The 22,541-nt window shown below is 32.9% G+C and overlaps 1 protein-coding gene across 1 annotated transcript; it reads left to right on the forward strand.

The window, feature by feature from the left end:
* The first annotated feature begins 490 nt into the window (after positions 1-490).
* On the forward strand, positions 491-22,537 carry LOC140047080 (uncharacterized). Its single transcript, XM_072091891.1, has 5 exons — positions 491-676; positions 9,790-9,985; positions 10,341-10,471; positions 16,249-16,371; positions 18,500-22,537. The coding sequence occupies exons 1-5, from the start codon at positions 607-609 to the stop codon at positions 19,051-19,053; spliced, it is 1,074 nt and encodes a 357-aa protein (XP_071947992.1). The 5' UTR covers positions 491-606; the 3' UTR covers positions 19,054-22,537.
* The last annotated feature ends 4 nt before the right edge of the window (positions 22,538-22,541 follow it).

Genomic DNA, 22,541 nt, shown 5'->3' on the forward strand with positions numbered 1-22,541 from the left:
TTCTTCCCAATGGTGCTCTGTACATGTGCATCTGCTCCTATGTATTTTGTTCAGTATAATTCTAATTGTTTAGAACACAGAAGTGGTGTCAACTACGCAAAACTGCTCTCAGCATGTACCTTAATTTGTGATTAATTTAAAATCATTGTCATAGTTTACTACTAAATAAAAGAAAATGGCAAAATGTTCACCCCAATGTTCACCCAAAAATGTATAAATATTAAAAGTGAGCCTAAATAGTTTTTAGACCAGTGATAATTTATTTTTTATAAATTCACTATTCTTACTGGATTCACATCTATTTTATTATTATTATTATTATTATTAATTAATTATTATAAATTATTATTGCCACTTTCATTCACAACATTTTGTAAGTTTCGTTGTTTCATGATCATTTCGGTTTTTACGGGTGCGCCGCCTATTGTTTGGTGTTTATAATGAGAAGAAAAACGAGAGGGAGAGACTGAATTCTTCTTCTCCTTTGGCTGTCGAAGTTTTTAAAGAACGTGATTTTTGTTAGTCATCGTTTTATGTCATCAAATTATTTCCGTTTAGACATTTAGTTTGAGAATTTCGGCACATGCACATGGTTGATAAACAATAATGCGATTTTCATTGTGGATTTGTTATATTTTGGTAGCATTTATCGATGTCAAATGTCAGGACTATCAGGGTAGGTATTTTTCGACTAGCGAGGGGTAGGCCTAGGCTGCTCTTCTTCGAGGCCTTTTAACCTAGCTAGGCCTAGTGCTTTATACCTAGGCTAATAGGCCTAGTATTTGTTAGTTTATAATTGATAGGCCTAGGACCTTTATAATATGCTAATTCTGCAGATTATCATTTCATTCATTATTTTTTAAATTTTAATAAACATTTCATAATGTCATGATTGATTGATGGTTAAATAAATGTGAGCCTAGCTAGCTAGCCTAGCTAGGGTAGGCCTACCTATAGGCCTAGGCCTATTAATAAATTATCCATATTTTAAGCTAATAATTGTATATTTTATATTAATATAGGCCTAGCCTATTAAACATTTATTGGTTTAGTTTAGTTATAATGGGAAAGTTTAGGCGAATGCCTTTTTAACCCCATATCAACTACATTGTGTCGATGCGATTCTTGAAGGTGTTAGTTGTCCCAGAATTAACAACGTCAGCTGGTAAACTGTTCCAATGGTTTATTACTCGTTGCGAGAAGGTATGTCTTCTACAGTTCAATCCTTTATGGAAAATAGGCTTAAGATGATTAAGATGATTAGTTATCAATTTTTTTTCATATTCCGTTTTGGCATCACAGATTTCCAAAATTTAAAGTCAAATTATAATTTGGCATAGCCATCTAGGCCCTAGTATCATTCATAGGATAGCCTTTTGTGTTTTTCAGTAAAAAGCCCCTATTATCTTCATTTCCGTTCATAAGTTGGGCCGAAATTCTTAATATTTGAATATTCTGATAATTAACAAATAATTTGCATGGTCTGATGATCACACTGTAGTACTGTATTATCGTAAAGAATTACTGTACTGTACTGACCTTGGGAAAACAACAATAATATACAGTGATCTGAATATTTAGGTGATCATTTAGAATAAAATGATCACCTATTGTTATTGTATGAAATCTTTATTCTTATTCTTATTGGTTATCCGCAACGAAGTTGCAGGATAACCTCTTGTGATTGTACGAAATCATCATCATCATCATCATCATCATCAACTTTTTATTGGTTATCCGCAACGAAGTTGCAGGATAACCTCTTGTGATTGTACGAAATCATCATCATCATCATCATCAACTTTTTATTCTTCTTCTTTCTTTCTGTATGATTTTTGTGTAACGCTTTTCTCTAAAACTCGCAAACATAACATTTTGTTAACTATGTTAACATTTTGACATTTATGTAACGTCGTCAAGCGAAGCTTTTCATGATGTTTACAATTGCGCAACGTGACGTACGCGCGATTTAACGATTTTATCGTATTTAACATATGTCGAAAACCAAATAACATTTTAAAGTGAAACTTTGCAAAAGTTTAATTTATATCATGCGCTAAATTTCTGTTGAAAAAAAATTGCGTGTTTTACACAAAGTTACGCGCGCACGCACATTTAAAATTTCAAAATGCGCAAAATTAATTTATAATCAACTTTCTACGCGTTTCATGTCGTTTTAAGCATGTCAAAAATTCCCACGCGTGCGCACATTTCTACGTGTGCGGTGCGCACGTAGCATTAAAAACGTATTTTTTTCGCGTGATTTATGTTTTTCCAGCCTTTTCTAGTAATTTTACCAAATTTTAAACAATTTCGACTTAAAGATACGTCATACGAGCACGTCGAATTGGACAATTTGCGCGCGTTTTTTATGAAAAGGTTAAAAAATTCGTTTAAAATATGTCTTTTTTTAAACAGTCGTAATTTCTAAACTAGACGGTCAAATTTTTGTGGATGACATATTCTGGAAGTAGATGAGTTGTAGATATCGGATCAGGTATTAATATGGCTAACCGGACATTGTGACGTCATCGTATGGCCACGCGAATATAAAATTTAGTATTTTTGTATCTTTCGTCATAGCTCATCACATTGAATAGAGCGCATCTCCACTTATCCGTTTTCCATTTTCACCCCGATTTTGATATTGTCTAGGTCAATCAACTATCTTTCGCATGAGTTAAAAATATTTTAATTTTTTTGACGTCATCATGCCTAAAAATTTAAATCACGTGTGGCATCAATTTCATCTTTACAGTAAATTTTAATCTGTTATAGCTCGTAAGAATAAAATGTGATAATCACGATTAAAACTTTTTCTGGAAGCTATTGGATTGTAGATATGAAATTATGTAAAAATGTTGCCAATCGGATGTTGTGACGTCATCATATGGCCAGTTAAATAAAAAAGGTCGTATTTTCATCTTTTTCGTCATAATTCATTACATTTAAAAGAGCGCGCATCAATATTTAACGTATTCAAATTTCTTCTACACGCTAATACGTTGTTGCTGAGATAATTTGCTTTCGGAATTGCTAACTTCGCGTTTCATTTTAAAACCATCAACATGTTAAAAATTGCAATAAATAGCGGGTCCCGTAATTTCACCTATTCTACACTGTATGTGATATGGATACAGATTATACTGTGTATACTATATATGAATTTAAATAATAAAATTCAGCAATAACAACAGATCATATTCTTCAGTTCAGGTCATAATGCCAACGTGAACACTTCCTTTTGTCCTCAACCTATCCCCTTAATGTTAATGTTGCACCACTTGCGCGGCGGATAACCAAACTCGTCAAAGTGACGAGTTACATGTCTAGTTCTTCTTCTTTCTTTCTGTATGATTTTTGTGTAACGCTTTTCTCTAAAACTCGCAAACATAACATTTTGTTAACTATGTTAACATTTTGACATTTATGTAACGTCGTCAAGCGAAGCTTTTCATGATGTTTACAATTGCGCAACGTGACGTACGCGCGATTTAACGATTTTATCGTATTTAACATATGTCGAAAACCAAATAACATTTTAAAGTGAAACTTTGAAAAAGTTTAATTTATATCATGCGCTAAATTTCTGTTGAAAAAAAATTGCGTGTTTTACACAAAGTTACGCGCGCACGCACATTTAAAATTTCAAAATGCGCAAAATTTATTTATAATCAACTTTCTACGCGTTTCATGTCGTTTTAAGCATGTCAAAAATTCCCACGCGTGCGCACATTTCTACGTGTGCGGTGCGCACGTAGCATTGAAAACGTATTTTTTTCGCGTGATTTATGTTTTTCCAGCCTTTTCTAGTAATTTTACCAAATTTTAAACAATTTCGACTTAAAGATACGTCATACGAGCACGTCGAATTGGACAATTTGCGCGCGTTTTTTATGAAAAGGTTAAAAAATTCGTTTAAAATATGCCTTTTTTTAAACAGTCGTAATTTCTAAACTAGACGGTCAAATTTTTGTGGATGACATATTCTGGAAGTAGATGAGTTGTAGATATCGGATCAGGTATTAATATGGCTAACCGGACATTGTGACGTCATCGTATGGCCACGCGAATATAAAATTTAGTATTTTTGTATCTTTCGTCATAGCTCATCACATTGAATAGAGCGCATTTCCACTTATCCGTTTTCCATTTTCACCCCGATTTTGATATTGTCTAGGTCAATCAACTATCTTTCGCATGAGTTAAAAATATTTTAATTTTTTTGACGTCATCATGCCTAAAAATTTAAATCACGTGTGGCATCAATTTCATCTTTACAGAAAATTTTAATCTGTTATAGCTCGTAAGAATAAAATGTGATAATCACGATTAAAACTTTTTCTGTAAGCTATTGGATTGTAGATACGAAATTATGTAAAAATGTTGCCAATCGGATGTTGTGACGTCATCATATGGCCAGTTAAATGAAAAAGGTCGTATTTTCATCTTTTGCGTCATAATTCATTACATTTAAAAGAGCGCGCATCAATATTTCACGTATTCAAATTTCTTCTACACGCTAATACGTTGTTGCTGAGATAATTTCCTTTCGGAATTGCTACCTTCGCGTTTCATTTTAAAACCGTCAACATGTTAAAAATTGCAATAAATAGCGGGTCCCGTAATTTCACCTATTCTACACTGTATGTGATATGGATACAGGTTATACTGTGTATACTATATATGAATATAAATAATAAAATTCAGCAATAACAACATATCATATTCTTCAGTTCAGGTCATAATGCCATAGTGAACACTTCCTTTTGTCCTCAACCTATCCCCTTAAGTTAATGTTGCACCACTTGCGCTGCGGATAACCAAACTCGTCAAAGTGACGAGTTACATGTCTAGTTGGTTATCCGCAACGAAGTTGCAGGATAACCTCTTGTGATTGTACGAAATCATCATCATCATCATCATCAACTTTTTATTAGTTATCCGCACTATGGCGGATAACTCCTTGTAACTGTCCTGTTTCATCATCTTTTTTTTTTTCTGTATTATTCTTCTTTCTTTCTGTCATTTTTGTGCAGAGCGTATCTCTAAAACGTGTAAAGTTAACATTTTATAACTTTGTCAAGATATGGGCAATCACGTGAAGTTGTGCTTTCCTATAATTGAATGACGTCAGAGTTGCGCAACATGACTTACGCGCGTTTTTATGAATTTCGCGTATTTAACATAGATCGAAAACCATATAACAATTTAAATTGAAACTTAGCAAAAGTCTAATTTATATCGTGCGCTAACTTTTTGTGCACTAAAAATGGCATGTTTTACACGAAGTTACGCGCGCACGCGCGTTTAAAATTTTACAATGCGAAAAATCAATTTCTAATCAACTTTCTACGCGTTTCATGTCATTTTGAGCATGTCAAAAATTCCCACACGTGCGCAAATATTTACGCGCGTGGTGCACACGTAGCGTTAAAAACGTCATTTTTTCGAGTGATTTATGTTTTTCCAGCCTTTTCTAGTAATTTTACCAACTTTTAAACAATTTCGACTTCAAATTACGTCATACGAGCACGTAGAATATGATAATTTGCGCGCTTTTTTGATGAAAAACTTCAAAAATTCGTCAAAATTAAGCCTTTTTTTAAACAATCGTAGTTTCTAAACTAAACGGTAAAATTTATTTTTATTACATATTCTGGAAGTTGATGAGTTGTAGATATCAGATCATGCATTAATATGGCTAACCGGACATTGTGACATCATCGTATGGCCACGCGAATATGAAATTTAGGATTTTTGTATCTTTCGTCATAACTCCTCACATTTAATAGAGCGCATCTCCACTTATCCGTTTTCCATTTTCACCCCGATTTTGATATTGTCTAGGTCAATCAACTATCTTTAGCATGAGTTAAAAATATTTTAATTTTTATGACGTCATCATGCCTAAAAATTTAAATTACGTGTGGCATTAATTTCATCTTTACAGTAAATTTCAATCTGTTATAGCTCGTAAGAATAAAATGTGATAATCACGATTAAAACGTTTTCTTGAAGCTATTGGATTGTAGATACAAAATCATGTGAACATTTTGCCAATCGGATGTGGTGACGTCATCATATGGCCAGTTAAATAAAAAAAGTTGTATTTTCATATTTTGCGTCATAGTTCATTACATTTAAAAGAGCGCGCATTAATATTTCACCTATTTAAATTTCTTCTACACGTTAATATGTTGTTGCTGAGATAATTTCCTTCCAAAATTGCTACCTTCGCGTTTCATTTTAAAACCATCAACATGTTAAAAATTGCAATAAATAGCGGGTCCCGTAATTTCCCCTATTCTACACTGTATGTGATATGTATACAGATTACACTGTGTATACTATATATGAATCAAAATAATAGAATTCAGCAATAACAACATATCATAGTCTTCGGTTCAGGTCACAATGCCATAATCTTTTTCCGTGTGCAATATTGCAACGTATGGCGTGCACGTGGCGTTTGTCGTGCGGATAACTAACTCGTCAAAGTGACGAGTTTCATGTCTAGTTCTTCTTCTTTCTTTCTGTATGATTTTTGTGTAACGCTTTTCTCTAAAACTCGCAAACATAACATTTTGTTAACTATGTTAACATTTTGACATTTATGTAACGTCGTCAAGCGAAGCTTTTCATGATGTTTACAATTGCGCAACGTGACGTACGCGCGATTTAACGATTTTATCGTATTTAACATATGTCGAAAACCAAATAACATTTTAAAGTGAAACTTTTCAAAAGTTTAATTTATATCATGCGCTAAATTTCTGTTGAAAAAAAATTGCGTGTTTTACACAAAGTTACGCGCGCACGCACATTTAAAATTTCAAAATGCGCAAAATTAATTTATAATCAACTTTCTACGCGTTTCATGTCGTTTTAAGCATGTCAAAAATTCCCACGCGTGCGCACATTTCTACGTGTGCGATGCGCACGTAGCATTGAAAACGTATTTTTTTCTCGTGATTTATGTTTTTCCAGCCTTTTCTAGTAATTTTACCAAATTTTAAACAATTTCGACTTAAAGATACGTCATACGAGCACGTCGAATTGGACAATTTGCGCGCGTTTTTTATAAAAAGGTTAAAAAATTCGTTTAAAATATGCCTTTTTTTAAACAGTCGTAATTTCTAAACTAGACGGTCAAATTTTTGTGGATGACATATTCTGGAAGTAGATGAGTTGTAGATATCGGATCAGGTATTAATATGGCTAACCGGACATTGTGACGTCATCGTATGGCCACGCGAATATAAAATTTAGTATTTTTATATCTTTCGTCATAGCTCATCACATTGAATAGAGCGCATCTCCACTTATCCGTTTTCCATTTTCACCCCGATTTTGATATTGTCTAGGTCAATCAACTATCTTTCGCATGAGTTAAAAATATTTTAATTTTTTTGACGTCATCATGCCTAAAAATTTAAATCACGTGTGGCATCAATTTCATCTTTACAGTAAATTTTAATCTGTTATAGCTCGTAAGAATAAAATGTGATAATCACGATTAAAACTTTTTCTGGAAGCTATTGGATTGTAGATATGAAATTATGTAAAAATGTTGCCAATCGGATGTTGTGACGTCATCATATGGCCAGTTAAATAAAAAAGGTCGTATTTTCATCTTTTTCGTCATAATTCATTACATTTAAAAGAGCGCGCATCAATATTTAACGTATTCAAATTTCTTCTACACGCTAATACGTTGTTGCTGAGATAATTTGCTTTCGGAACTGCTAACTTCGCTTTTCATTTTAAAACCATCAACATGTTAAAAATTGCAATAAATAGTGGGTCCCGTAATTTCACCTATTCTACACTGTATGTGATATGGATACAGATTATACTGTGTATACTATATATGAATTTAAATAATAAAATTCAGCAATAACAACAGATCATATTCTTCAGTTCAGGTCATAATGCCAACGTGAACACTTCCTTTTGTCCTCAACCTATCCCCTTAATGTTAATGTTGCACCACTTGCGCGGCGGATAACCAAACTCGTCAAAGTGACGAGTTTCATGTCTAGTTATTTATTTCTCTCTGTACAGATTTTGTGTAACAAATATCTCAAAAAGTTTAATGTTAATGATTACCAAAATTTCACAATGTCTTTCAAATACGTTAACTTAGTCCTAATAAGCTTTTCAGCGTGATCACTCATCCGTGACGTCACGTATACGCCATTTTGTGAAATCACATTATCAATCATATCTCCATAATTCATTATCACATATTAATGAAAATCACTACACGTAAACTTGAGGTCAAGGTAAAAAATATTAGCAAATAAAAACTCGGGCGTTTCAAGGTCATGCGCGTGAAATCGCGCGTTGAAATTTTAAAAAGCTCTAAATTTAGTTTTTATCAATTTAGAGCATGAAATAGGCCATTTGTGTGTTTAAAAAAATTACTGCGCAAAAACACATTTTTGCGCACGCGATTTTTAAAAAGGGTAAAAAATAAAATTTGATGTATACATCATATTCTACTCATAATCCTTAGTACATTCTCCGACTTTGAGTCCATTCCGACTTAAAATAACGCTATACGAGCACGTTAAAAATGACAAAATGCGCACATTAATTGTACAAAAGTGCTAAAAATGGTAAAAAATAAGGACTTTTTAAAATGAATATAACTCTTCAGAATGGCAGGTGACCCCCAATTTTTTTAACTTATTATGGAAGCCAATAAGTTGTAGATACAAATGTATATACACATTAGACGTACAAAATGGTATGACGTCATCAAATGGCCACTTGAATTTAGAAATTAGGAATTTTTATCGATTTGTGTGGGTTATCACATTCAATAGAGCGCATCTCCGTTATTTGAGCCCGATTTTCGCACAAATTTTAGTATGTGCTTGCTCAATTAATTATCTTTCTAATGAGTTGTCAACATTTTTATTTTGATTACTTCATCACGCGTAAAAACTTGAATAACCTAGGTCGTGTAATTTCAGCTACACCATACATTTGAATATCTTACAGCTCTTCAGAATTAAAGGTGACCTTGAAGATTATAATTTATTATAAAAGCTGATGAAACGTAGATATGAATTCGTATAAAAATTAGGCCTATCGGATGTTGTGACATTATGAAATGGTCAGTTTAAGTTAAAAGGTAGTTTTTTTCTCTCTTTCGTCAAATTTATACAAATTTCAAAGAGCGCGCATTGCGCTTCTACGTGTCAAATTCTCTTCCAATCCTTATATTTATTTGCTCAATTCATTATCTTTCGAAATTGCCATCTTCGAGTTTATTATGATAATTGCATCATACCAAAAAATTAGAACATGATGTGGGTCCCGTAATTTCACCTATGCTACACTGTATATAGATATACAGTATATATACTGTACATATTGTATATGGCATATAATAGGCACAACTCAGCACTAGAAGCGTATGCATCATGTCATAGGATGGCGTACATCAACTTTTTACGATTGTATGTTAACGTACGTGCATGTTTTAAAAAATTTAATTTCATTAAAATGATAAAAATGATCACCTATAATTCGTCAAAGTGACGAATTAAATTCTAGTCTAATTTGGTTTTAAATGCATAATTAATTCAGATTTAGAATGGTAAGACGATTAACCTGATTACACACATGCTAATATCAACATACAGTACAGTATTAGTACAATAATTTATGAATTAGGCTAACAAAATGTGATGTGCCCATATATGGACATGATGATGTCATATCACTACCATATTTAAGCATACAGGTTCACCTTTTAAAATGTTAATTTTTCAGGTTGTATTTGTGATTCGCTTGGAACAATAAACGTCGCTAATTGTACGAACGAAACCGTAGTATGCGCATGCGTTCATGGGTATAGCGGAGAGTTCTGTCATCTATGTGATAGCGACTTCTTCCAGGTAAACTCTTCGGAGGCTTGCCAACCATGTGATTGCCATGCCAACGGAGTAGTGAACAACACATGCGATAGGTAAGGACAGTAGGTTTAATCGATATAGGAACACCCCCAGGACCCCCCTACTCCTTAAGCAGGAGTGTCCCCTTAATAGAGGTTGCGGTAGTGTTGTGACACACATTAATAGTACTGTAAATTGCTTTGTTTCATGGAAAAGTGTGCCCTTAATTAATAGAGGTGTGCCACCTTAATAGAGGTGTCCCACCTTAATAGAGGTGTCCCCGAATAGGGTTTTACAACAGAACGGATTGATGTATCATCAATTATCTAAAGTTCAGTAATTTTATCCATAAAATAAAATTACATTTGTATAACCCCTCTCCTTTTCTGTTGGTGTAATTTCATTTTTTGTTTATATATTTATATTTAGCGATGGTGTTTGCAGTTGTCATGGTAACTGGATTGGCAATAAGTGTGACGCGTGTGTTGATGGATATTATTATTTGAACGACACTTGTGTAGAATGTCAGTGTAGTGGTCAGGCGTGCAATAAAACAACAGGTTTGTACTGTAATGTTAATTTTAACATTCATTAAATTTGTGTTGCTCCGCCGTACCACAGCAACTATGTTTAACAACAACTATGTCCGCAACCCCTAAAACAAGGCAATCATTTGGTTATAAAATGTAACATTGATTAAAACATTTTTTTTTAAATAGGCAGGGAGGAGTAATAGTACTGTCTTGTCAGTGTCAGAGTTTTTTTTTAAACCTAAATATACATTTTATGTGGGATTGATGAATGTTTTAATGAATGTTTTAATTTGAATTTGTTCTATGTATGATGTATTTGTGAATGTTTTTACCATATTTTCTGTTGAGGAAACAATGTTTCCATGTACACATTTTTATATACTGTATGGAACAAATAAAGATTTGATTTGATCAATATGGGAGGGAAAAGCATATCATAAATGATAACATAACATGCTTCACACTTTATAAACACATGATAAAATTTTAAAACAATAATATTACAAAGAAGAATGATGGGAATATATTTTAAGGATGATTGCTATTATTGAAATACAACCCCTTCTCCCCGCACCCAAATAAAAAATATAAAAAACAAGTTCCAATATTTGTAATAAATATCTGAGCTTTGGGTAAGGATATAATTGTAAATTATTGCTAAGAATGTTTTCTTTTTGAATACAAAACCATGACATTTTGGAATAACATACCTGTAGCAATCTGTTACATACGTATTGTTTTTTTGTCAGCCAATCTAACAACTTATAACATCTCCATGACAATTTTAATCTACTATTGTCAAAATCTGTTGCCAACACCCTTTGAGATTTAATTTTTTACATAGTGTATTCTTAGTAACTGTTTAGGGTAAATGTAACTTAAATGTAGTAAATGCTGCTATACATATACCGTAATTTCAATACATGGAATATGTTTAAAGCTCTGTCTACACTGTCAAACTGTAGTTTGACAAAAAAAAGTGTGATGGGCCCAAACATGGTAGTGATATGGCATCATCATGTCAATATATGGGCACATCACATTTTTTGTCACATAATGTTTGATAATGATAGTGTAGACAAGGTTTAAAGATGTATTGTCCCCCCAAAACATGAAAAATGAAGATTAATTAAATCAGACTTTGAATATGTTATGTTGTAGTTTTAATAAAGTTAATCACTTCCATAGAAAAAAAAAACAAACAAAAATTATGTTTTCACTAGTAAAATGATAAAATAAATGGTTAAATTCAACCAAAAATGCATTGGCTGGCAGCCAATTTGACCATTTTTTGCCTTCAATTAAAATTTTTCAGGTAAATACTGTACATATTTTTTCGATCCAATTTTTGGTCAAAGTGGATAACTATTATGTTGCTTTAAAATGGAATATTCAACCAAAATTGTTTTAAGAATTATTTTTTTAGGGGGACAATACATCTTTAATACATAATGAGAAACTAGTGTGTGAATTCCTAAAACACCATAAAATGTATCATTTATTGAACATACTGTACAATGTGATTTGAATATAAAGTGGATAGTATCAAGGACATTTTTGCATAAACATTATACACATCATTAGTAATAATAAATGTTATATTCAACTATTATGTTTCCTATTTTGTGTATCAAATCAATCAAATCAAAATCATCTTTATTTCAATCAATATATAAAAAAATATAGTATTGGATATTTACAATTCATATAAAAAAACAAAAAATATATTGAAAAAAATCTGTATAAAAAGTCAAGAACAACAATGAAAAATCCTGAATCTCTGAGTAGAAACATTGAATTATAAGGTTTATGGTATCCCTATCTTGAAATTGTAGACATTTTTGGTCAAACAAATAACATTATAATTAACCAGTTAAGAGTGAAATAAGTTCTGTTCTTTATGGTTTCTGTTGTGAAGATCGTGATGATTTCGCCACTCCAGAAATAAACCATTCGTGTCAATTTAGTTGAAGTAAAGAAAATATTGTTGAAGTAATAATGATAATATTGGAAGAAAGATTTATGAGATTTAAAAAAAACAATCTACTGCTGAGTAATTACAAGTCATTAATCAGCTATTTTTAGAAAGATTGACGTCCTAAACGTGTTTTTAAATCCTTTCAATCATAAAGTTGTTTAATAGCTTTAAAATGTTGTTTCATTTTCATGAGAGACTTACACAGTGCATTCAAACCATTGATATTATACTGTAAGTAAGCCTGATTAAGTAATGTTTAACAATTAGGCCTAGATATTATTGTTGTATGTAGTTTGGCATCCCTATTCACAGGATACTTGAAATGTATTGTCCCCCTAAAACATTTTGTTTTGTTTAAATAGTACAGTGTGCCATTTTAATGTCACGTAAATAGTTATTCACTTTGACCAAAAACTGGATCGGAAAAATTTATTTGAAAAAATGTAATTTAAAGCAAAAAATACTTAAATTGTCTGTGAGACAAATGGTTTTTTGGTTAAAATTAACTGTTTCGTTTGTCTTTTTATAAGTGAAATAATTAAATTTTTTTTCTTGACTTTATTAAAACTACAAAATGGCCTATCAATTCTGATTTTATCCATCTTTATTTTTCATGTTTTTGGGGGACAATACATCTTTAAGTTAACAAAGGGTAATAATTCATACTAAAAGGAGACAATACGCTTTTTCCGAGAGTTGAACAAGCGACAATATATGCGAGAACTTGTACTCGGAGGACACCCCAATTAAGGACATGCTCTGTAGATTAGAATTACAGAACAAAATACCTTCTTTCATTACAAATTGAGTTAGTTCATTTTATTTTCACACCATGTTAAAACATGGTTATGATTTCACAATAGATCTAAGGGCGCGTTTATACAACACGCTATTACACGCATATTCTACACGCCTACGAGAAGTGTGTTGTATAACAACAAAGAGATTCCGTGTAATGAGATTTTAATTGCAAAAAAGGCTACTAAATTTGGTGGATTCCCGGTCGCCGTTACCGTGTTGGAAGTGTCCTCAGGGTATATTTTGACCTCTCGTTAAAACAGGTCGTAATATCAATCATGTCATGCGACGTTGCTAACAAGATTGGTTGGGCCCATTTATTGCTGCTTCGCTGCCAGCAATCATCCTCCTACCACGTCTTACGCCTAGCCTAGTGGGGCCAACTCGTAGTGGTAGTACAGTAGGCCTCTATCATTTCTCTCTCCAAACAGAATAAAAAATAACATCGCAAAAATGGCATCTTCTTCCATAGTGTATAGATGAAACAATGAAGCCCTTAAAATAACTTTTATTAATTTAAATGAACCGAGAACAAAATAAACACAATGCAAACGTGAACGAATACAATAATGAAAATGGTAAAAACCGCGCGAATACATCGTCGGACAGCGAGAAGGCGACGATGATTGTTGACAACAGCTCCGCCAATTCAAGCGATCAACGATTTGACCTTTTATCCTAGCATGCACTGCGTGTTGATGAAACTTCCGGTACAACACGGTATCGTGATTTCTAGTATAACAGCAAACGTTAAGGTGGGTTGACCTCGGTCCGAACAACACGCTAAAAATTTAAGCCGTGTTCAAATTTAGGGTGTTGTATAAACACGACCAAACAGACCTTTAGTTTACTGCTTGTCTACAATTACAACATAGCTAATGTTTGCTAATCTACTTCAGATCTTATTAAAACAAACAAGCTTTTATAATTGTTCTAACAAACATAATATGATGACTTGCATAAAGGAAAACATGTCATATTAGGTAAGCCAGCTACACAAACAATTCATGTTGACTTTATTTTAAAATTGCAGTTTGTAATACACAATTTCTTTAGAAATACTGTACCTAATTTTTCTTGGAATATATCTCTCTTTTTAAGACCTTCCGTCCATTTCAACACCTTATCCCCAACCCAAGACATATCTCGGTACTTTCCCACCAACCCTACAGTAACTTTTTCTCCACCCTCCACCCTAGATATTTCAGGCTATTATACGTAACATCCCTGGTTACATGGTGTATGTAAACAATAGAATTCATTTCTGCTTCTCATTTAAAGACCAATTTACACAGAAGAGCGGTAACGGTATTAGCGGAAAACCTACATCGCTTGTTCCACATAGAATCCGTATCTATCCAGAGCCCACTCCGCGTTGTGTGTAAACGGTCATAAGGAATAATATGTAGATTCTTTGTTTTTATTACCATTACCGCTCGTATGTATTATTACCTTACTTGCTTCAGGCTATTTAACAATCCCATTTAATGAACATTTTTAATTTGTCCTGTTTCTGCTGACAAAAGAAAATTGATTCCAATTCACTATTTAATGTTCCTATTTATTTCTTGGCAGAAAAAACCCTCAAATCAAATTTATATCTAGTTCATTTTAAATACAGTAGGTACAAAGGCTCAAAATATTAAGAAGCTGAATAAAATAACATAAGATACACAAACATTATCATTTATTATTAAAATCATACTGGTACTAATAATACTAGATTATCAGGGTACCAGGATCACATGTGATAAACTAGGCATAGGATAATTGAAGTATAAAAATAAGCCATGCATATCTATATGGCTACCATGATTATGTAGAGAAACTAATCACTACAGAAAGAAAACTGAATCTAATCTACAAAACATTTATGCATTTAATACCTGATAGGCCCTACTTTATAATTTTTAACTAGAGCATTTCAAACTATGTGCATTATAAAATGTTTACTACTGATTAATATTAACAAAAAATATTGATAAAAAATTATTATTTCTTATTATTATTAAAAAAAAGCAAGAAAGAACAATAATTAAAAATGTTACGTCAAAAATCAAGCTGCGTTTATTGTAAGAAATATTTCTTATAATATAAGGTACACCAACTGGTACTAAAGAGCGAGAGGCTGAAACCTCTATAAGCGACACCAACTGGTACTAAAGAGCGAGAGGCTGAAACCTCTATTTATAAGCGACATGCTGTACAGTAAAGCTTTTTTGAACAGCGGCTATAAGACTATCTTGACATAAGACTATCCTAATATGATGATGATGAATGAATTGGGCCTAATGTTCTGTTCTGAATAAATAATAAATCACATTTACAATTCAAGTACAATATAATACTTGAGAAATTGAGAAAGTGAAAATGACATCTTAAATTTGTCATGAAACTTATAATTAGTAATTTCCTTGGTCACAATTAGAAATAGGAAAAGAGACGAATGTACAGTAGAAAGTGTGTGGAAGTTGACCTTTGTGCTTCAGTGATTTGCTAATATTTGAGGTCAAATTTCATAAATTTGTTTATTTTAATATCGATTTTCTGATGATTTGTTGGTTTTTTAAATGATATATTTTCATCAAATTCATTTTGATCAGTGGATATGCAATCGTTTGATTTGGTTTGATTGTATTGTAATATTATATTATTGTGGTTTTCGTTTATAGTAAAATAAGTTAATTTATTAATAAGTTTGTTTTTGATAAAATTACAGTTGACTCTCCCCAATACCAGCGTCTAAAAACAAGAAACTCCCAAAACCAGACTTTTTTTAAATTCTAACAAATCCCAAATTCTATTTATTATTAAAAACACATTTTTTTGTAAAAATAGTTTGATAGTGTAGACAGAGCTTTACATTCAATTTCCATTGTTAGAATATGAGATTGAACACATTGAACAAACATTACACAATGATGTCAGTGATTGCATTGATTACTGTTATCTGATTGTGTAATAATATTAACTTTATATATAGTTATATATATCTATAACAATGTATCTCTCTATTCCTATTTCATAGGTGTTTGTATTTGTCAAGAGCCAACAGTTGGTGATCGCTGTGAGTCATGTTTACCAGGATATTACAAGGTCAATGACCTTTGTACACTTTGTAACACGTCGTCCCCAAGTTCCTTATGCGCTGGTATGTACAGTAATTTAATAATGTGTTTATATTATTGCTCATCATTTGATGTTATTTACTTATTTTGTGTAGTTCAGAAGTTCTGTGGTTTTCTGTCAATAGACATTTTAAGATCTTTTACAGATTATTTTTAAAAGTGGAATTATCAATTACCAAAATGTAGGCATATACTGTACTTATTTTTATCCCATTGTACTTCTTTGTTTAGAAACTAAAATAAATTCATCTTGCCCTGCAAATTCTTTCCTACTCCCAGCAGCCTCTCCCACTCTCCCAAGTGGTTTTCAATATATACTACAGAGTTTAAGGGCCTGTTCAGACCTACGGAGTTATGCTTTCGTATTGTACGCGGCGTACAAGTCCATAGGTCTGAACCAGGAAAAGATTAGTGAAATCCACCTCGTACGACACTGATATTTCGTACGCTACGAAAGCTCAAGGTATGAGTTTAGTGGACGTCGCTTACAATACGAAAGTCACGCATCGATGAATATGACCTAGGTTAGATATCTAGCCAATCAAATTACAATATTCGCCACATCACATCGTGACATGTGCTCCTCATCGTATAGCCAAGCTGATCCATTTGTTGTGATCGGTGAACGTGCGAAAAAATCATACCTTTTGTTGTTACACTATACAGTATTATAATTATTAATATTATTATATTAATTAATTTAAAATGTCATCGAAGCGTGCGCATTGGCGAGAAACCGAAGTAAAATACCTTATTTCATTGAGGGGAAGCCCTGAGTTCAGAGATCGGTTGGAAGTGAAAAACTGGCGTAAAAGCACCGGCAACAAGATGTCTGTGTTCAACGAGATGGCGGACACGTTAGCAGATGGGCCATCCTCATAAAGAAGGATTTAATATCCAAACGAAATTGAAGGGGTCGTCGTATAAAGCGGCGAAAGACCGAGTAAATAAATCTGAAGCCGGTGCAAGTACGGGATTCGAACATTTTTCTGCCATAAATATTTTAGGTCATAGACCAAATATAAACCCCAACCCCAAAACGATCGGCTGGTTGGTATGCCTGACAACCAATCGATAAATGCCGAGCCCAAGTGTTCGGTCTAGGCCTGTAACTCCTAAACCAACCACTACTACTTTTAATAACAACGAAGGTAGGTCTATGTGTGCGTTAGAGTTTGGTTAATCGCCAGCGAGTGACATCATATCCGTTTGTAACGCAACTTCGTTGCACTGAATCTGAACACTTTGCTCTTAAGACACTCATTAAAATATGACCTTGGCTGTGATACGAAAGCATAACTCCGTAGGTCTGAACATACCCTAAATCTGTCCTAGTACATTGCCATCATTTTGATACCCCATGTGTATGGATGCTCGCAATAGCAAATTGGAACGAATACAGCCACACAAATGCTCTCATAATAAATATTTAACAGATATCAGAGGTAGCTATAGTTTAAATGTAAACAATATTTCAGAGCATATCAGGCTAACTCTATATAATTGAGACAAAACCACACAAAGGTAAAAAATAATAGTTCTATTAAAAAATTTGAAAAACAAAACTTCCTTTTTACCAGCCCAAAGGAGAGGGATTACTTTCGTAAAAATAAACTGCAGTATTACTACTGTAGTTGCTAATTCATTTATTTCTGGTGGTTGTATGTTATTAGTTCCATCAATACAAAGTTTATTATTTCCTCTGACTCAAGTTCAACGAATTACTCCCAATTCAATATTCCAGCTGCACTCCAATCAAATGCGCACTTCCTGAAAACTGGGAAGTAAACTGTCAATTTTAATTTGGTCCTTAACAATTACAAACGGAACCAAAATGTGTCTTAATAACTTTAAGGACACATGAAAGTTTGCTACAGAGGGTACTGTAGTTTTTTACCACAAAAGCAGAGGTTTGAATCTATAATCAGTCTCTTTGTTTCTCACTTGTGTATAAAATTATTTGACAAATCTAACCTAATCTAATTAACCTATTTTACATTCTGATCCTGTCTTAAATAAAAAATAGATGAGGGAGTAAAAAAGCGAATTTTAGTTTTGTGAAAAAACAATCAATAAATAAGTACTGCCATGCTAGGAATCTCTGTTTTTCCTGCCTTCCATTCTTATCTGTTCCTATTTTTAAATTTTCAGATGTATCAACAGTACAACCAATTACCAGCGACACACTACCAATGTCACATGATTCAAATACTCCAATCACAAAGAGGCGCAGCACAAGTATAAATTTTGAAACAACAGAACATGTTCATTCACCTATAAAAACAACAATGTCGTCGGATCCAAATACCGAACCATCAAACGGACCTTTGACGAGTACACATCCCGTAGAGACTGTTGTCGGTAGTACAGAGTCGGTAACGGAGCAGTCACGGATTTTGCCTACTAAAAGCTCGTCTAAGGGTAGCGTAGGAGTTGTCGTTGGCGTTACGCTAACCCTATCAATTGTATTTGTCACCATTGTAGCCTTAATTGTCTACAACTTTTGGGTTAAACCAAGAAGGCGTATTTTCCGTAGCCCGCTTTGGACGATCGAGTTACGCCGCGACGAAGATGATACGTTGTTTAACGACTTACAAACCATTGATCAAGATGTTCTGTACCTTGACGACGCTTACTTGATGGATTCGGCGCGAGTTTATAACAAAGTTACAACAGAAAATTCACGATACCATCCACTTGGTTGATACGAGATGTTCTGTACCTTGACGACGCTTACTTGATGGATTCGGTGCGAGTTTATAATAAAGTTACAACAGAAAATTCACGATACCATCCACTTGGTTGATACAAGATGTTCTATATCTTGTCAATACACACTTGATAGATTTGGCATGCGTTTATTATGAAGTAAACAACAACAAAATAACAAAACAATTCACTTTTGATACAGCAACTTCTTCAATAAACAACAATAAATCTTCTTTAGTATTAAGATAAGGTAGTTGAAATTTCAGGAAAATTACAATGTTAGTTTTAAGTGCTTTTAAAGTTTGCTTGACATTATGGACAAGATAAGTTTAGCAGAAATAGGACATAGTAGAACTCCCATTAAAGGGACACCTTTGGAACCCAACAAACTGTTTCCTTAATTGAGGTGTGTCCCCTTAATAGGGGTGTGTATCCTCCATAGGAGTTGGCTGAAGTGGCATATTTTGCCCCTCACATATTTCACAGTGTTCTTTACAGGCAGGTACAGTATTCCCTTAATAGGAGTGTCCCAAGTTAGCGGTTCAACAAGATGTAAATATTATAAGACATTTTATATTTTGGGTATAATTGTTGTACTAATGCTTTGTAAACTAAATTTAGTTTTTTTATGGTGGATTATTTCAAAATCTTTTAAATGAAAATTCAAATTTCTGAATTTGTGGTAGTTGCAAAAGCTATCACAACGCTTGGTAATCATACATTTAGTTTACAACAATGAATCTCCAACAATAGTTATTTATTAAACAGTTTAGGGATTATTTTAATAGAATATTTATTATATTTTTAAACTACAATAAGATAGATTTTAAAGAATTTTATTATTATAGTGTTACAGTAGTGTAAAAGGTAGGCATAGACATTTTATTGACGTTTTAAAATGAGGTTAAATTTAACTAATTAAATGTGCAAAAATTAAAATACCTTCCGTGCTATAAATGTTTTGTAAAGGTACAGTTGTATGCTAATTAATGTAAAAATTGGTGATATTTTATTTAATTAATCAAGCATAACTGAAAACGAAATCTTATATTTATAAAGTAGATTTGTCGAGACCATCAGAGATCCAATTCTGTGTTTTGAAAAAGTTAACATTACAAAGGGAAACTAAAGTGTGAGTTAGTGCTAATATATTAATAAGTATTCATTAGATATAGTGCAATATAACTTGAAGGTTTATTTTAGGCAATTTATATGTTATAGGTATTGTAACATTTAAAGTATTAAGTAATAATTAAGATTATATTTCTTTTGACGAAGTGGCTGCATCTCCAAGCTCTGTCTACACTATCAAACTTTATGTGACAGAAAAATGTGATGTGCCTTTATGTGGACCCGATCCAGCGATGATGTCATATTACTACCATATTTGGGCATATCACTACCATATTTCAGGAAATCACACTTTTTTTGTCAAACTAGTTTGATAGTGTAGACAGAGCTTAAAAGCTGAAACAGAACATTTTTTGATCCTCACAACAGTAGTCATGTGATGCCATTCTGACCAATCATGTTCTCTTATACCATCATACTATACTGTATCATGTGCATAGTAAACCATATATATACTGTAGCACGTAGTATAATTCTATACAGTATACATAGTAATATACATACCATGCATATAGTATCATGCACATCCCATGCATATAGTATCATGCACATCCCATGCATATAGTATCATGCACATCTCATGCATATAGTATCATGCACATACCATGCATATAGTATCATGCACATCCCATGCATATAGTATCATGCACATCCCATGCATATAGTATCATGCACATCCCATGCATATAGTATCATGCACATCCCATGCATATAGTATCATGCACATCCCATGCATATAGTATCATGCACATCTCATGCATATAGTATCATGCACATACCATGCATATAGTATCATGCACATCCCATGCATATAGTATCATGCACATACCATGCATATAGTATCATGCACATCCCATGCATATAGTATCATGCACATACCATGCATATAGTATGCTGTATGTTGGATATAGTATACCATGCATAGTGTTTAAACTGAACAGTACATCCCTGTTGATTTCTATGGGTATACATTTTAGTGATAGTTTATAACAATATAAGCGTTAGATTCAAGAGAAATCTTTCAAATGGTCATCTAATAATTCTTTTTAAAAATTGTATTTAATGATGTTATTAAGTAACTACTGTATTATACAGATATTGCCTGCTTAGAGGTGCATTATAACATTTGAGATCCTCTGAGGGAATTACAGTACATTTTGCATAAGAGATTATATATTATTTATAGTCACTAATATAATACACCGATAGAAAAGGCAACATAGACCAGTTTTCTGTAGTTTTTTAGGCCTAGGTTAGTACTGTAGTAGTAATGTAGTAGTAGTCAGTAGTCTAGCTAGTTTTATGTGTAATATCTAGTTCTCCCACAGAAATACAATTTTCTAATGCTGTCTTCTAAATAGATTGGTATTCTTTAAAAAATCATAAATCAATCTTATATAATAGTCTGTTTAGATAACCTAGCTTTTCTTTTATCATCAATGATTATTTTTAATGTATTATTCTGCTCTGCTTTCTAAATATGAAATGTATATTAGTACTGTATCAAATTTGAGTCTAAACTTATTCAGCCAATGAGCTGGATTTTAAGAATAAAAAAAAATAATAATTTTGTTTAAATGGATTTTAACTATACTAACCGCAGTGAAGGATCCAGGTTTTTTAAATAGGGAAGTAGGGTGGGGAGGGTGAGAGAGGGGCAGGGAATGTAAGAAGGAGAGGTAGGGAAGGTAAGAGGGAGGGGTAGGGAAGGGGCAGGGAAGATAAGAGAGAGGGGCAGGGAAAGTGAGAGGGAGTGGCCAAAGCACCCCTGGATCTGCCTATGTACAGTATAAACCTAAAGAACCATAATGTGATTGAGATGATTGCATGAATCTTGTTATTGTACTGCCAGTGTTATGTCTGTAATGTATAAATGTAAGGTACTGTACTGGCTAGAGTAAATGTTATTGAGCACCTTGCATAAAGTTAAACAAGATTGTCTCAAGCATACAGTAGGTGGACTAAATATTGCACAGTTGTGTCAATTCATTGTGTGTATTTCGGGGAAATTGGAACATGCTTCCGTGCTTCTCAGCACCTACCTAGGTCATCAGTCATTGGCAATTGTAATGGACCTACTGTATACAAGAAGATACAGTTCTGCACTATCAAAGTTTATGTGATGTGCCACTATATCACTACCATATTTGGGCACCCCTTTTTTGTCAAACTAGTTTGATAGTGTAGACAGAGCTTTACCATAAAAAAAAGGCATTCACAATGTGCAGAAATGTTATTTTTGGTTTTGGGATCAACTTTAGTTAAATTATGGTTCAAAGAGATTGTATTGACTGTCTAAATATATTTTATAAATGTACGATGTGAAGGAAATACATATAAAAGAAGTAATCAT

Source organism: Antedon mediterranea, chromosome 4, assembly GCF_964355755.1.
Source record: "Antedon mediterranea chromosome 4, ecAntMedi1.1, whole genome shotgun sequence".
Taxonomy (NCBI): domain Eukaryota; kingdom Metazoa; phylum Echinodermata; class Crinoidea; order Comatulida; family Antedonidae; genus Antedon; species Antedon mediterranea.